This window comes from Trachurus japonicus, chromosome 3 (assembly GCF_045865225.1).
Source record: "Trachurus japonicus isolate A0001 chromosome 3, Traja_1.0".
NCBI classification, from domain to species: Eukaryota; Metazoa; Chordata; class Actinopteri; order Carangiformes; family Carangidae; genus Trachurus; species Trachurus japonicus.
In genome coordinates, this window is record NC_140909.1 from 12,999,974 (window position 1) to 13,010,808 (window position 10,835).

The 10,835-nt window shown below is 38.4% G+C and overlaps 3 protein-coding genes across 4 annotated transcripts in view; 2 read left to right on the plus strand and 1 right to left on the minus strand.

Moving 5' to 3' along the window:
* Positions 1-425: 425 nt before the first annotated feature.
* The window catches only part of cox4i1 (cytochrome c oxidase subunit 4I1), a 117,860-nt gene continuing 107,450 nt past the window's right edge, over positions 426-10,835 (minus strand). The window contains exons 2-5 of one of the 2 annotated variants that reach the window (XM_085762693.1): positions 1,808-1,875; positions 1,199-1,363; positions 935-1,066; positions 426-753 (exon numbers count right to left, since the gene is read on the minus strand). In XM_085762693.1, coding sequence (XP_085618819.1) covers positions 617-753; positions 935-1,066; positions 1,199-1,363; positions 1,808-1,875 — 502 coding nt within the window. In that variant the 3' untranslated portion in view covers positions 426-616. Of the gene's footprint in view, positions 754-934; positions 1,067-1,198; positions 1,364-1,807; positions 1,885-10,835 lie in introns of those variants that run through there. The other variant, XM_085762703.1, reaches the window with a different exon arrangement.
* Positions 3,852-7,175, plus strand: emc8 (ER membrane protein complex subunit 8). The gene is made up of 5 exons (XM_085762634.1): positions 3,852-4,378; positions 4,886-4,962; positions 5,084-5,153; positions 5,652-5,746; positions 5,877-7,175. Exons 1-5 carry the CDS (start codon positions 4,166-4,168, stop codon positions 6,034-6,036), a joined length of 615 nt encoding a protein of 204 aa, XP_085618760.1. The 5' UTR covers positions 3,852-4,165; the 3' UTR covers positions 6,037-7,175.
* Positions 8,289-10,702, plus strand: gins2 (GINS complex subunit 2). The gene is made up of 5 exons (XM_085773101.1): positions 8,289-8,529; positions 8,791-8,905; positions 9,515-9,614; positions 9,755-9,881; positions 10,291-10,702. Exons 1-5 carry the CDS (start codon positions 8,440-8,442, stop codon positions 10,417-10,419), a joined length of 561 nt encoding a protein of 186 aa, XP_085629227.1. The 5' UTR covers positions 8,289-8,439; the 3' UTR covers positions 10,420-10,702.

A 10,835-nucleotide genomic window follows, 5' to 3' on the forward strand; every position in this document is an offset into this window, starting at 1 on the left:
AAACTGAATGGGTTATTTTAAAAGCCCAGTATTATCATTATCAGTGACCAAAGTCACAATTGCCATCCTAAGACAGTAACTGTAACTATAGATCTGGGCTTGAATTGTTGATCATGTTGCTGGTTGTTTGCTCATGTGATTAAAACTTAAACAGTTGAGTTGCTCGTATTCCTGGTGAGGTTGGTGGCAGCCTCATAATCAATGTTCAAAAAGCACACAAACATAACACAGCCCCTGCCCCTGAAAAGTAAATCCCCTGGTAAATGTGTTCATAAGGGGAAAAAACAAACAAAAAACGATGCTGAGCAAAACAACCAACTGTCTCTTTATTTTAAGGCTAGTCATTCACCCTTGAATTCCTGATATGAAACAGTCACGTAATGTAAAAGCAGTACTCATGAAGAAGTCACAAACTAAAAACTGAATTTGTTTCGTCGGTTTAGCAAGGTTTATTTTTATTTCTATAATACACAATGACCTTAAGAGGAAGTGGTCTTCCAAATGCACAAACTGAGGTAAATGTGGACAATTGATAAATACAGAAATATAGGTATTCTTGTATTGTTGAGTTGGTCTGCCTTTATTTTCAAGTATGGGTTGTGGTCCTCTGGGTCCTTTATTTTTTCCACTCCTTCTTTTCATAATCCCAGTTGGACGAGAAGCCCTCTACTGGGTTGATCCTCATGTCCAGCATCCTCTGCAGCTCCTTTTCTTTGTACTCAGGTTCAAAGGTGTGTGGGACTGGTCCATAGACTGCAAACAGATTACACATGCCAACGCATAAGCCTAATCAGACTGCAAACAATTAATACATCACTGATTATTGCTGTCCTTATTATTCTTGAGCCTAGATATGGAAAACAGGCAATTGTATGTCACATTTTTCATGTAGCCTATTTGAATGCATATAAAGGCCATTTTCCGGCATGCTTACCAAATTTTCTCTGCCACAGAACAATCAGGCCAGTGAAGCTGACAAAGAACAGAATGCCTCCAAACACCGACTTCCACTGTCCTGATCCTTGGTTCATTTCAGCAAAGCTCTGGTTGAAGCTGATGCGGTACACTATCCATTGGAAACACACACACACACACACACAGCTATGTAAGTAAGACAATCACCGCACATAATAATGAAATATTTGCTGGAACAAAATTGCATCTCAGAAGAGTAGTGTGAAATGTTAACAAGTCCTACATGCAATTTTCTCCTCATTAGAGAGTGCGGCCCATGATCCCTTCTCCTTCTCCTTCAGGGACTCCTGCTCTGCACTCAGGCTCTGCACAAAGCGGATCTCTGGGAGGGGGTTATCTGTCCTATCAGAGTAGGCAGGGAGAGTGTACTCCTCTACCTTAGCAACACCTGCAAAAGAGACAAAACAGAATTAACATCCTCATCTGAGTTACTGGAGTTCTGGATTAACCTGGAGATTTGGTGTTGTGTATACAAATCACAGGTGTTTTGTTTCCTGTGAGGAACTTAAAATTATCATTTTAAAATTACAATGACTAATCACAATGACTAATTCCTCAGACACCCTCATTATAGGATAGAAATGTTTTGTTGGATAAAAGTAATGCTTTTGTATAACTAACAAATACTTATTGCTAAAGTGGAGTTTAACATTTCTAAACTGTCCAATTATTAATTCAGTTAATTGACTCATACTGCTTTAATCCCCTGTGTCCCCTCTCTGACTCAAACAAGGGTGTCAATGTACAGGATTCATAAGTAGGCGCGTGATTTCATTAGCACACCGTCATCCAGAAATAGAAAACACTCCGTGTCATTATAGCTGATATTTACCATGTCCTCCACGTAGGCAGACCGACGTGGAGATGGCACGTTTGCCAACAAGGCGAAGGGCTCTGGTGGCCAACATTCTGGAAAAAGCAACGAGACAGACATTCAAATTATCATTTTAAACACATTCAAACACATAAGCATATCTACATATTTTCACTGCAACACTATAAATATCACAGCAGATTAGATCTAACGATGTCATGAAAAAAAATACCTTAACACTGCTTTATATAACCCATTTTATATAGGCTATATAAAAAATAACTCAACTATAAACATTACATTTGCTACAGTACAAGTCTTTAGTGGTGACTTTTAAGGACAACACCCCAACACTCGGAAGTATTAAAACGCTGGTAGACATAGTCATCACCACTGAAATTGCGATTTACATTAATATCAGCCAAGTATGCACATGTCGGTTTATTGTTGTTCAGACTTCACATCCAAACCAAAGGTCCAGCCTTTGAAACCGCAATGCTAGGCTACTGCTAGCGTTAGCAGGAAATACAAGGTCATAGCGCCCGGGATAAAACAATCACAGAAACACTGGTTTTTGAAGAACAGTGCTGTGATATACAACATTACCCCACTGAATGGCACTGCATTTTAAGCAACAAGTTACATTTTATGTCTGCCCTGCGCATCGGTCTGCATGAATCTGATACCGAAAGCTAACGACAGCTTGCCGGGTAAGTTAGCCCGTCCTAGCTCCGGTTCGCGCTGACAAAGTCACTTGTACACAGCTGCTTATTTCGTTATTTTAGGAAAAAAAACGTTTCACCTTACACATTAAATACATATACTGTAACAGTGTGAATATGCGGTAATGTGCAGCCTACTTCTATCAGGTTAGAAAAGTGCAGTCGATTAAAAGAAAAATGCGACCTACTCTGTTCCCTGCTCCGTCCGCCGACGATGCTGAAAGGAAGCGTGATGGAGGATGTGAGCGGAAGTACGCAAGTTGCAGTATCCCGGAAGCAGGTCACACTGGGCCCTTTACGCTGGAATGCCTCGAGTTCACGCAAGGACTACACGTAGACATAACTCACAGGCGGCCATGTGGCGTCGGTGTGTAATCCAGTCATCTGCGCTTAAAAAACTACTCATAACTCTGTGACATTTCGACCGTGTATAGCTATGACTTCAACTATTTCCATATGAAGTACTTTTTTTTTTTTTTTTTTTTAGATTTTATTTATTTGCACAATTGACAAAAGAAGAAAAAAACAGCATAAAAACAGCAAACCAGTTGTGCAGGTGAGATTAAAGAAACCCAGATGGGTTTATAAGAGAAATCTCACCTCATAAAAACAAAAAATAAGAGACCACAATAATAAACAAAACAAGCAAAACATAAAAAGTATAAAATCATAAAACAAAAGTAATTCAAAAATCACAGTATAGAACATAACTAAATTAGAGTAAAATTATTCGTAAACTGTAGTAGTAGGTCGTTTGTTTATTCGATCTTGTGCACAAATTGTTTACAGTCAAGCATCAATCACAATCTGTCAACCTTCCATTTTATTTTTTACGTTTATAACTATTATCTGGTTATAATAGAGGGAGCATAGACTGTAAAAAGAATGGACGTAGGAGCATAGATATATAAACGTTTATATATCTATGCGTAGGAGAGGGAGCGAGCGGACCGACGCAAGATGGCGGCCGTGCAGCGACGCCGTGGGCATTGGGCAACAGCGTAGCCATCTAGTCTTTTTTTTTGTGTGTGTAAATACTTACATATGCTCTCAATAGGAACATGTTGCGTTCCTTTTCCACTAAGCATCAATATTCATAAATAAAATATACGTTTTAAACCATAGACATAAAAGAAAATAAATAGCCTACATTGGAAAAAGAAAAGCAAACACAAATCCAAGGCACTTAATCTCATTGAAACTCTCCACAGTTTAACATAATGCACTGCATTTCAGTTTCCACCATTCATTAATTTTCTCATGTTCCTCTGGTCTTCATAACGGATGACGATCTGTTTGTGCGACACATGTACTCTGCTTTACGGCACCACCGGTGCTACAGAGACGAGTGGAAGGTGGAAGCCAGATTAGCTCCTCCGACTAGCTTTAGTGAAACCGACGAGCATAAAAAGACAGTTTTGACTGTAAAGCTTTCATGCATGCACCAGAAAGCTTTAGCGTCGACAACGTTTTGTTGCAGGGAGGCGACTTGTTGAGGAAGATACGTCTACTTTTCACCGGGCATGTTAAGTAACGATAGCTAGCGGTAGCAAGCAGCAGCAGCAGCAGCAAGTCCATCCTCAGCGTGTAGCCACTCAGATACTTTGACAGGGTCTGTTTTTTTTCCAGCGGGTCTGCATATTGTCATATAAACATGCCTATTCAACTGACGAGCCAGGCTTACTGTAAAATGCTTTTGCACGCTGCCAAGTATCCTCACTGCGCCGTGAATGGATTGCTGGTAGCAGAAAAGACGAAGGAGAAGAAGAAAGACAGCCACAGTGATCCAGTCTTGTGTGTGGACTGTGTGCCTCTCTTCCACGGTACTCTGGCACTGGCACCTATGCTGGAAGTAGCTCTAACACTGGTAAGTATCAGTTGAAGTAAATACACACTCAGCTGCAAGTTCATTGGTTAGACACAACTAATACAAATGTTATGCTAGACAAAAAAAAATACACATTATAAGGGTTTTCTGATTCAACTTAGTGGTCATTTGATAGACTGTGGTGCTGTTGAACTGTACAGCTCTCATTAGCACCCCCCCTCTTTATTTCAGTGAATAAATAGTGACAAAAAAAATACTCTTAGACATCACTAAAACAAAGCTTTCTTTCAAAATGATGATACAGTTAAATGAACAGGCTTTTAAAGCTGATTCAAAGCAGAACATCATAGTAATTATAATCATAGAATAGGAGTAGATTACATCAATTTCAGCTACACTTTTAGTTGTCTCCCTTAGGATACATTTGTTTTGTCGTTTATGCAAACCCAGAGTGGCACCACATCTATTCATGTATTCGATTATGTCTGACATGTGTTGTCCTTCTCTTCCTTCACGCTGGCTCCATGACTCCTGGTCCTGTCTCAGATTGATACATGGTGTAAAGAGAATAGTTATGTCATTGCTGGATATTATCAAGCCAATGAACGCACGAAGGATTCAAGGTATGGAAAACCAAACAGTCATTACCACACTGCTCTTTCAGGAAAACAGACAGTTATAAACCACACCCAATCTACTTCCTTTGACACCAGTGGACTAAATATTTGGTCATCTTTCTTGCAGACCCAACCAAGTAGCAGAAAAAGTGGCTGCCAGGATTTGTGAGAACTTCAGTGAAGCAGCAATTGTTATGGTAATATTTAATAATTGAGGCTCGTGTTAATGGATAGTGCTGGTGCTTTAGCATTGAATTGTCCAAATGATATGGTAGTTATAAGTAATATGTTCACCCCTCCCTCCAGATGCCCCCTGATTTTATCTTAATGTAGTATAACAATCAAGAGATATATTATTTTTTGCAGAGTGCATTACTGACTCTTTAAAAAAAGATGTATGCTCCAAGACTTCACTAAAAAGTCTTTGCTTTTTAATGGTCTCAATATCCAATAATACTATTTAAATGGAGAGCAGAATGCTTATTGTGATTGGTTAGGTGTTCAAAGACAGTTTTACGTATCTGAACTTTTATTATAATGACTTACAGACAAAATAAATGCAGTTTGCTACCTTAAAGGTGGATGAAACACAATCAAATGCTAGAATAAGATTCATAAATGGTTAGCAACATAACAACGTACAGCGGAGTACAGTAGACAGATTGTTTATAATGATCTCTGTGTTTCTTTCTCAGGTGGACAGCAGCAGGTTAACAATTAGCTGTTTTGAGCCCATTGTGCTTATCTATGATCACCATGAAAACAAATGGAAAAACAGAGAAGTAACTGCGTAAGTGTTTTGTAACCGTTAACTATTTAACTGCAAGTTGTGTATGGACTACATGAGACTCAGTCACAGCTTCTGGCACACAAACTCTGTTCTCTTTAGGTATTAATTTCCAAACTGTCTTTTCTTCCAGTGAATCTTTTGAGGACTGGAGTGAAGCACAGAAGATCACATCTGCTCTGTTGGAGGGCAGGTCCTACGAGAACTTGATTGACTTTGACAATCACTTGGATGACCTAAGAAATGACTGGACCAACCCTGTGATCAACAAGTCCGTCCTGGATCTGTGCTAAGACCCTCAGTCAGGATAACCCCAGGCACAGACACAAATATTGCTGCCATTTCAGCATGCATGATGCTACTTAGCATGTAGCACAGGAGTACAAAAGTGCTGAACATGTCATCTTTGTTCCATCCTTTGTTCCCTACACTGATGGGAACTTGTGGAGCAAATATCTCTCAAGGGCAAGCACCATATGTGCAATGTTGGCATGTGTCCACCTTTACAAGGTGATACTGAGGTGGTGAAGGCAGTTATGTTTTTGAATGCAACTTAAATGCTTTTCTTTTGCAATGGTTTGTGTTTATGTGCATAAAGTTAAATTCTAGAATATTTGATCTATTTTTTCCTCTTACATTTTACAGCCAGTAGCCATATACAGAGATGAAGACCTAAATTATTTTACAAAATGTAGATGATTGTACTACTGAGATATAATATATGTTCTTTATTAACTTTTCTAGTTTGTCCTGAAATTAAATTTAGTTTGATTAAAAACAATGTTAAACATATAGGTGACATAGAATCAGAGGGAAAGAAAGGAATATATCAAAAGTTGTGTCTTCTCAGACTGTATGTAACATGCCAGCTGGATTCCCTCTGCAGATGCACAAGCATTGACAAAAGGGACAAGTGAAATTATTAATGCTTACACTAACATTCTTACGATGCATGTGTCCTGCTATTGGCCCTATTGCGCTTAAAAATGTCACCCTGAATACTACACGTTGCCATATTGGATTCTGATTATTGCTCCCCAAGATTTACAGAGAAATTTACGCTCAATCAGATCACAGTAATGTGTGAATTTTGTTCTATGCTGGATATCTGTTTAAACAATTAGATGAACAATTTATTTATACTTAATTGACCACTCTAAATCCCCCTATTTAGTAGGTAATTAAACAAGTCAAGTGCATATTGCGAGGATACAGAGCTGCCTTTGTATTTGAGATTAGAAATCTTTGAGAGCTAATTACTTAGTTGTGGACAGCACATTTTTTACAGAATCTTTATGAACTGAATGTAAAATGAAACCAACTTTTGAAATGATCTTTGTCAGACTCATTTTATGTAATTTAGTAAATAACTTTTTGCTCAATGTCTTATACCACTGCCTTGCCAGTAAAGTCGATAAAGATTTGAAAACAATCACTTCCCAGTTTCAAGGCTGCAGCTTTTTGTGTAGTTTTGTATGATGTAAAAATTGTATTAATGGCTTTGCAGCTATATGATTAGCACATGTATGAGGGTCATATGGCACAGTTATACGCTCTTAACAGGTAGAATAAAATGACAGATCATTTTCTATGTCAATTTGCATGACAGAGTTTACAATGAAAATATACATGTAACTAACATGGTGAGTGGAAATACAGAAAAAAAAACTACTGTAAGAGCATTTTGTTAATCCTAGAGGGAAACTGTATTGTTACTGCAGCCAAGTTACATTGAATGAATATGTCTCGAACTTCATCCCCTCAAAATAAAAAAAGTTTACTTACATATCATAGTTGGACCTTTCTAACCCTCCGTAGCCCCAGGCGATTAATGATTCACAATCCATTAATATGTATACATAATGAAACATCTTTAGCTTTCCAACCTCACTCTTTGTTTTGCCTTAGCATGTGTTTTTGTATGATAGATTTATCAATTGTAACACCCGCTCTACTGTATCACATTCTACTGAAATGTTTCACAGGCTTCTTTTTGACCTGATGCACTTTCAGGTCTAAGTCTTTTGCGGCTATGATGTTATTGTGCATGTCCTGAAAATGTTTTTTGCCCTCCTCATCCACTCACACAGCATTTTCAAAGGATAAAGCTATAAAATAGATTAGTTGCAGATCAATCTCATGTCCATTGATTAATCAATTAAATCCAGTTGTTTTAGCTGAGAATATGCCTACATCTTCCACCACCGTTTGACACAAGCCTTATACCTGTGTGAAACTACATAAAAACTAAACAAAACAAAAAAAACTTCATGCATAAGCGCCTTCCATCATGTCATCACTTGGTAAACATTGCCATCTAGCGGGGCTTACCTGAAACGGTTGCTACGGGGGGGAAATGACCCATTTCCGTTTCCGGGCAAGACAGAGCGAAAAGTCAAGGTGTAGACAACTTCATCACGGGAAACCGTCACTTAGTGCCCGTAAACAGCTCACCAACTATGATTTCTCCACAAATTTCGATCACCGCAGGATGATATTACCAGATACACGGACACAGCGAAATAATTTGTCACTTACTACTTCCTCAGTTTGAGATGTTACACTTCCTGTTGATGACGACATTGTCTTCACCCAGTCTGCCTTGTAGGCTCGTGTAACTGGCAGCGCGGGAACATTTGCTCAGCGGCACTGTTGTTGTAAAGTTAGGGGGAAACAAAACAAAACAACAAACAGAAATGGATCCATCAGAGGTCGAGTTCCTCGCTGAGAAAGAGACGGTGAAGATAATACCTAACTTCAGTCTAGACAAGATATATTTGATCGGGGTAAGTAAATCATTTTAGTTTGCCAAGACGTGAATCTACACGGTTGGCGTTGGTTAACGTGAACTTATACCTGATGCGTTGCTGTAAAGTGGGAATTCACGTTGTCTCATCCACTTTAACGTTACTTAATAATGTGATTTTAAAGTTATCATGTAAAACTGAATGACCACCATATGTGTTTGAATTGATATCCTAATGAAGACGGAGTCAGGAGTTTGCTTTGTGCATACCGTAGTTCAATCAGTGTCATTCTGTGTTCAGGGAGATCTGGGTCCATTCAACCCTGGGCTGCCTGTTGATGTACCTCTGTGGTTGGCTCTGAACTTGAAACAGAGACAGAAATGCAGAATTATTCCCCCTGAGTGGATGGATGTTGGTAAGCGTCAAAACCTCCATATGAATGTGAAATGTGTGGCACAGACAGGTGTTTGAAATAGCTGGCAGAGTTGAATATCATTACAGTTTGGGGGTCACTTTGTGGTAACAGTTGCATTTAAGATGATTACACTCATTCAGAATTAGATGTCAATTCAATGAAATAGTTTTCCTGTAGTTTAATTTGTCATATCAATAGACATAACATCCATATTGTTAATGTTTAACCAAAATAACACCCTTCTCACTGCCACTGTTTTTGATAGAGCCACTAGGTTCATAATCTTAAATTATAGAAATAATATTATTTTGTGTATTTCCTACTGTAAGTAGAAAGTATCTAAGTATCTTAAGGATAATAATCAACAAGGTATTATACTTATAATAAAATAATCAAAAACACTAATCCTTCATACAAGTATTTATATGTTTGTTGACATTTAGAAAAATATAGCATATTTAAGATTTTCAGGTTAGTTTTGGCCATTTAGTCAAAGAACCCATTTACGTACCCATAGACATACACACAGATTTCCAGCATCTGACATTTTGGTTATTTTAATTACTTTGTGGAAACTGCCTGTTGTTGATGCTGTGCTCTGATGTGCAGAGAAACTGGAGGACATACGAGATCTTGAGAGGAAGGAGGATGCTTTTACACCTGTTCCCAGCCCTTACTACATGGAGATGACCAAGCTGCTACTGAACCAGTGAGTAATCTCAATGCCAAAATAGGGCTTTCCCTCGTATTGTGATACCAATGCTCAAAGCAGTTAAATAGTTTGTGTGAATCCTCATCATCTCTGCATGTGGCATTTGACCTTACATGATGGTTTGTGTGTTTCCGTAGTGCATCTGACAATATTCCTAAAGCAGATGAGATCCGCACACTGGTCAAAGACATTTGGGACACACGTATTGCCAAGCTCCGTCTGTCCGCTGACAGCTTCATCAGTCAGCAGGAGGCTCATGCCAAGGTAAAACTGATTCCAAAGGATCATACACTGCACCTTTCTCTATAATTTCCTATTCACATGACCTCATAGGATATTAAAGAACCAAAATAATAGAAAGTGATTCAGATTTGGTAGTTCCGGTAAACAACATGAAGATGTTACTTTGGGTTCTGGAAACTGGCATTTTTCACATATTGCAGACTTGATTAATGGAGTAATTACCTAAATAATTGATGTAAAAGTCAATATCATTATTACATTAATAGTTTCATTTCCTCTCACTTTGTGGCTCTACAGCTTCCTGTTTCATGTTCATATTAGGACCCAGTAGACTCCAGCTCCAGTATTTACCACAGACATTGCAGGATTGATGTTATATTTAATAGTTGCTTATTGTAAGATGACTCACTCTGCTTCCCTCGCTCTGTAGTTGGACAACCTGACTCTGATGGAGATCAACACCATTCGAGCGTTTCTTCTCGACTCCCTCAACTGCATGTACAAACTGCGTTCCAATATGCAGCCTGGTTCCAGTAAAGGGCAGTACACGGACTATTGATTAATGCTTTGTGAACGTTCGATCTTGTCCCGAGGATTTGGGAAGGCAGGGGAACAAGCCTTGGATGGAAATGTGTTCTTACTGAGGAAGCTCCTCATTAATGAAAAGACAGTTTCCTCTGAATCTGAAGAAAGCAGAGGAGGTTTACCCATCTTTGTAAGGGATTATAATTCCCTCGAGAGACACAAAAGCATTTAAGTGTCATATGCTTCTGCAATTTGTGTATATTTAATGTCATTTCATTTAAGATGCTCATAGTTTAAAACAACCACCACATATGTATCACTATCACTATGTGGCAAAATAAATGTGTAAATAAATATTGGTGTGTATATATGTTTGTTCAAAATTTTTCCTATGTTTTTTTTTTAAATCATTTCATCCATTTGTTGTCATCATTTTTGTAAGATTTTCCT

What these genes read in the sequence shown, in the direction of transcription:
- emc8 (XM_085762634.1), top strand. Translation starts at nt 4,166, where the DNA reads ATGCCTATTCAACTGACGAGCCAGGCTTACTGTAAAATGCTTTTGCAC. An exon ending in GTGAAGCAGCAATTGTTATG is followed by an intron (nt 5,154 to 5,651) that starts GTAATATTTAAT and finishes TTTCTTTCTCAG; the next exon opens with GTGGACAGCAGCAGGTTAAC. An exon ending in AAAAACAGAGAAGTAACTGC is followed by an intron (nt 5,747 to 5,876) that starts GTAAGTGTTTTG and finishes CTTTTCTTCCAG; the next exon opens with TGAATCTTTTGAGGACTGGA.
- gins2 (XM_085773101.1), top strand. Translation starts at nt 8,440, where the DNA reads ATGGATCCATCAGAGGTCGAGTTCCTCGCTGAGAAAGAGACGGTGAAG. An exon ending in ACCAAGCTGCTACTGAACCA is followed by an intron (nt 9,615 to 9,754) that starts GTGAGTAATCTC and finishes GTGTTTCCGTAG; the next exon opens with TGCATCTGACAATATTCCTA. An exon ending in AGCAGGAGGCTCATGCCAAG is followed by an intron (nt 9,882 to 10,290) that starts GTAAAACTGATT and finishes CTCGCTCTGTAG; the next exon opens with TTGGACAACCTGACTCTGAT.